The sequence below is a fragment of the Garra rufa genome, chromosome 21, assembly GCF_049309525.1.
Source record: "Garra rufa chromosome 21, GarRuf1.0, whole genome shotgun sequence".
Lineage (NCBI taxonomy): Eukaryota > Metazoa > Chordata > Actinopteri > Cypriniformes > Cyprinidae > Garra > Garra rufa.
Window position 1 is genome coordinate 1066427 of NC_133381.1, and position 6000 is coordinate 1072426.

The window sequence follows — 6000 nt, forward strand, 5'->3', positions numbered from 1 at the left end:
CTTGCAAGAAAGTGTAGAAAATAATTACGATTCACACACGAATGATGACCACAGCTACACACACACATTTATATCAGTACATTTTTATTAGAAATTAATACTTTTATTCACCAAGGATGTATTAAGTTAATAATTAAAAGTTTATTAAGTTAATAATAAATAATTTACATTGTTATAAAAAAATATATTTTGAATAAACACTGTACTTTTTAAACTTGTTATTCATGAAAGAATCCTGAAAAAAAAAAAAAAAAAAAAATCAGTTTCCAAAAAATATTTGGCAGCACAACTGTTAATATTATAAAACATTGATCATTCTAATAATAAATCAGCATATTAGAATGATTTCTGAAGGATCATGTGACACTTAAGACTGGAGTAACAGCTGATAAAAATTCAGCTTTTCATCACAGGAATAAATTTTATTTTAAAGTATGTTTTATATTGTAAAAACATTTCGCATTATTGCTGTTTTTTCTGTATTTTTAATCAAATAAATGCAGCCTTGATGAGCAAAAGAGACTTCTTTAAAGACTATTACAAGTCTTACTGACCACAAAATTTTCAACGGTAGTGTATATAAAAATAAAAATATAAATAAAATAACATATCAAGGAAAAAACATGTATCATGGGCAGCACTAACGCATTTAATTTGTTCACTACTTTTTGCCAGCCCTCTCTCCTGGCTTTTGCAGCATTTGCTGTGTTTCCCGGCGTCTTTATTAAAGTTTGAAATTCTCCATAACCCTCTAATAAAAGCTCTTGCTCCACTTGAGAAAAAAATTGAACTCGCTCTTTTGCCATTTCGTCAACCAATCGAAGGGGTTGTGATCAGTGTTTCTACTATCGATACATATCGCCTTTTAAACCAACGCAGGAACGCGCAATAATCCTAGACAACTAAATCCAGCCATACTAATCATCAACAACAGGTGTGCTCGAAGAACCAAATTAGCCACATCGTAATTAGCCCGATGATCTCATCTTCGATGTCTCATGTGATCTTGGATGTTTTAAGCAACGTACGTAGAATGAGCCCCAGCCCTCCATGACCAAGTGTGTGCAAAACAAACAAAAAAAACTATAGAATGAACACCACTCCAGCTTGGCAAGTGTCTACTCAGACACTACACCCACCTGTCAAGGCTTTAAGCAAATAAGTGGGATATTAATGGTCTAGATTGGCAACCAAAAAGTTGTAAACAATCACCAATAATAATAATAATAATAAGCTACACCAGTGGTTCCAAATCCTGAAGAACCCACACCACTGCACATTAGGGACATCTCCCTAATCAAACACACCTGATTCAACTCATCAGCTTATTAGTAAAGACTCCAGGACCCTAAATGTATGTGTCAGAAAAGAGAGACATCAAAAATGTGCAGTGTTGGGGGTTCTCCAGGACCAGGATTGGGAACTACTGAGCTATGCCATCGGGCAAGACACTACGGTCAGTTTGGATAAGACAGTGTTAACAGCAAAACAAAACATCTTCTACTCAGACCCTACACCCACCTTTCTCCTTTCCTGAAGGTCTCTCCTCTATGACCGAAGACAGGTTATTGGGCACGAAATGGTTCTCCAAGATCTTGGACCTCTGCCTTACTACCGGTCTGTTGTTTTTGATACGCTGACTGTACTGCCTGGCCAGCTGGAACACCTTATTTTTCATCTTCTCCATATCTTGAAGGATGAGTTCATCCTCACTGGCAGATCTCAAGGAGATCATCTTCGGCAGAGGTGGGTGGTTCACCTTGTGCCGCTCTTGTAACTTGTGCTCCTCATTTGGATGCCTCTGGAACTCTTGCATCCTGTCCTTTTCTAAGATGTCGTTGATTGGAGATGAGGTAGAGCTTTCATCGGATTCTTCCAATATTACCAAAGGTTCCCCAAGTCCACTATCCAAGCTCACCTTGCTGGTTTCTGCTTTCTTTTCTTCACCAGGTGTAGCCATTTGGGAACTCTCAGAGTCCGGATGTTCTTCGGAAGTCCCAGTGATCTCCACTTCCATGTCTTCCCACACTTTAACCATGTCAGATGCAGGCTGGAAATCTTCATTCCCACTTTGAGATCTAAGCCTGGACTCTTTCTCAGAGCTGTCCTTTGCTTTCTTGTCATCCCCCAAACCTGGTAGATTAAAGACAGACCATAAAGTTGGCCTTGTGATAGAAGACGCCCTCTTGTGCAATGCCAAATCGTCATCCGCAAGGTCATTGAGTTGTTGGCTCAGATTACGGACTAGGCCTGCGGGGATGTAAGAAAGACTCTCTCTGCGTCTGACGGCAAAGCTGGCATCCTGGTCCTCGGCGTGTTCATAGTACCGTCGAATCTTATGTATGAGCAATCGGTCCTTTTTGGAAAGGGTGTCTTGTTTCATTTGAGATCTTTGATCTGGTATGAGCAGGCTGTCAGGAACAGTCTCTGTTAATGGTTCTGGAGTGGACCGTCTAAATTCTTGGTCTTTGTCTTTCTCTTGGGGCTCAGCACCACTGCTGAGCAAACTGCTTCTTCTACTTTCGGAGCGAGAAGATGGGCAGCCCAAGTCAAAAGACCCTTCGACTCCAAGACTACTTCTTCGTGAGAGGCTGCTGGTACATTGCTCAGAGGTATCGCTTGCCTTGTCCAGTACGGATGAAGACAAGAGTCCACCAGGTGCTTCGACATCCACATGGACCTCAATGTTCTGCACATCTTCTGAGAGGTTCCCACTGGATGGAGTCCTTTCCTTTCGGTGCTCTTCTCTACATGGGAATGAGAAATCCATACTGTCCTCCATAGTATCTCCAATTTCTCGTCCTCCATTATTAAGGTCTGATATCTCTGGATCAGTGTGGTATCCTGTCATTATTGTCCCACACATTTCAGGATAACTATCTGATTGGTCCATCCCTGTCTCCTCAGACTCTCTGAGAGGAGAAAAGGCCCTCTGTGAACTGCGTTCTTCAGTCGAGCTCTAGAAAGTGGATAGAGTGAAGTGAGTTACTGCTACAGGAAGCTATGATAAGGGTAAGAAAAGAGGATGTAAAGATAACTTAATTCAATTTCCAACATCTCCAACATGGCTAAGTGAGCAGGATTGAAACAGCAAGTGCAATTTATCTAGCTTTGAGAGACGGCTGAGATTTATATTTCCAACAAGTCCCTTTTGCTAGTTTACTAAAGAGAAAGATCCATTATGAGGCTCATAATACGTGATATTACCTGTCCAAAGAGAGTTAAACATTCACTTGCATCTTCAGGCTTTTCTGTAGCTTGTGTTTGGCCACTTTTGTTTACTGGCCAATTTTCCCAACAACCTTCTCTGTCCTATAAGGACACAATACAGGAATTTAGCAAATGTACAAGTTACACTGAATGACAGCGTTCACAGTCTCCCTCTGTCAACGATACTTCAACCTTTTACAAACATCTGCAATTCATTTAAAAGCATCCATGCATTTCAATGTTTTTCCACAGACAACTGACCTTCTGAAATTGCTTTTGTGGGCCATCAAACAAAACACAATGAAACAGGAACCTTTGTTTAATTTAATTACGGAAGGCAAGCCATCCAACCTCCACCCCCAAAATTTGACAGTTAAATTTCGCTTTGAAGTTGAACTTCAATCAAAAAATCTCATTGTGGCTCCAAGTGCAAAAACACTTTGAGACACCCGACGTCCCGTATTATTATGCATTGGATCTTAATAGCCATAACATATGTACACTACAATCTTTGCACATTGATGCATCCGTCCTAAATTATAACACTGATTCTTGAGACATGGAACAAACAATAAGCCATTAGGTATAACATTTCCACTTCGAAATGACATTACGTGATCACATACTAGTCCTAAAAAGCCCTGTTATTAGTTCATAGTGAGTTTTATAGCTTTTCATAATTTTAGCTAACTATAACTTTATATTGAGCGGTATTTAGGTAGAAAAATATGTCATCAGTCCTTCAGCCTGTTTTGTCCAAACTCTCATAGAATCAGTGATAAATGTTTTGAAAACCAGGTTTTGCAGATGGCATTCAATTTGTAGGTCAAGTGCCCATTCAGAAATGTGTTTATGCATGATTAGTGGCCATGCACGCAGTTATGTCCATGCAATGATTCATGCGTTTGAGCATCAGATCTGTGGGTGCAAAAGCAGAAATCATGCTCAGCATGCAGCAGATGGGAATGTGATCGACAAAGTGCATTGTGGTGGCTGCTAGATTATGGACGTGAAATAGAAAGCGATAGGTGACCCTCACCGTGGAAATCTGATCGAAAAGCAAAGACTTGGCCCTATAACGCCAACAGGAGATGGCGGCCAACACTGAACTGGCAAAGTCAGCTACCTGCTCGACTCCCAACAGATCTTCCTCTTCTGCATTATCTTCTCCGCTCTTTGCTTTCTCTTCTTGGAGAAGTCTATGGTCCTTGATGTCATCCAGCAAGCCTGTGCTGGATTCATGATCTTGTTCGCTTTGAATCATAACAGGTATCGCAGTCTTGAGTTCTGGGTTAGAGTTCAGGGTCGTGACGTTGGCAGTGGGCATGGAAAGACGGTCTTGATCCCTTAATAGAGTACCTTCGCTGTCTGCATGCTAATACCACAGAAAAGTTATAGGATGTCAATGGGTGTTTGTGAAAAAGAAAATTTATATAACACAACTGGAACCTTTTCAAGCATTTACATTTTATAGGATCTATTCAACATTTTTGCTTAGGATTGTTGATGAGTTGCTTTGCATTGTTTGTTGAGCCTTTTTCTGCCCTTTGAGATTCAGTGTACTGTAAATGCATTTGACTAAATGTTTTTGTTCCTTTTTATGGATGAAAACGTCTGCTTAATGCAATAATATACACTGCTTTAATTTTTTTTAAAAAGAAGATTGTTATGCTCATTAAGGCTGCATTTATTTGATCAGAATTTCAGAAAGACAGTAATAATGTTATATAATAATATTATTTCAAAGTAAAATAATAAAATATTCTATATGCTGATTTATTATCAATGTTGAAAACAAATTATGTTGTGCTGCTTAATTTTTTTTTGGAACTTGTGATACTTTCTTTGGATTCTTTAATAAATAAAAAGTTAAAGAATTTATTTAAAATGGAAATATTTTGTAACAATATAAACATTTAAAAGTTTGGAGTCAAAGAAATTAATACTTTTGTTCAACAAGGAAGTGTTAAATTAATAATAAAAGTGATAGCGTGGAATAGACATTGTTAGAAAAGCTTTCTGTTTTGAATAAATGCTGTTCTTTTTAACTTTTTATTTATCAAAGACTCCTTAAAAAGAATCCTAGGTTCCAAAACAATAAAAAATTAAGCAGCACAACTGTATCCAACATTGATAATAAAAGTAATAAATCAGGATATTAGAATGATTTCTGAAGGATCATGTGACACTGAAGACTGGAGTAATGATGCTGATAATAAATAAATAAAGCTTTGCATCACAGGAATAAATTATATTTCAAAATATATTAAAATAGAAAATCATTATTTTAAACTCTAATAATATTCCACAATATTACTGTTTTTCTCTGTATTTTGATCAAGTGAATGCAGCCTTAATGAGCATAAGAGAATTCTTAAAAAAAACAACAACTTAATCTAACTGATCCCAAACTTGAAAATGATAGTGCAACTGTATATTTAAGCCGTTTCATGTACTTTAATTAATGTGAAAAGTTTGCAATGGAGAGTAAATGTGAAAATCTTACCTTAAGTGTGCCTGCATGATGTCCATGGATGATTAAGATAATGCAAAGACAAAAATAAATTACATTTTATTAATATAACAATTTAGCAACAGGTTAAATACAGGTAAATACAGCACATTGTTTGATTTTTGATCTATCATTTATGTATATAATATTGCAACATTATTTTTATATTTTTTTATATTGATTGTTTTAATTTAGTTAATAAAAATACTAAAAATGAATGTTAAAAGATTATATAAAAAAAGAAAATAATTTTTTTGCATTTATTTTACAAAATGCAT

General features: G+C 36.9%; 1 protein-coding gene across 1 annotated transcript in view; it reads right to left on the minus strand.

Moving 5' to 3' along the window:
- Positions 1-6000, minus strand: part of LOC141296204 (pleckstrin homology domain-containing family G member 3-like) — a 33182-nt gene that overhangs the window by 3160 nt on the left and 24022 nt on the right. Inside the window, exons 14-16 of the mRNA XM_073827480.1 lie at positions 4337-4585; positions 3208-3312; positions 1522-2959 (exon numbers count right to left, since the gene is read on the minus strand). Coding sequence (XP_073683581.1) covers positions 1522-2959; positions 3208-3312; positions 4337-4585 — 1792 coding nt within the window. The remainder of the gene's footprint in view (positions 1-1521; positions 2960-3207; positions 3313-4336; positions 4586-6000) is intronic.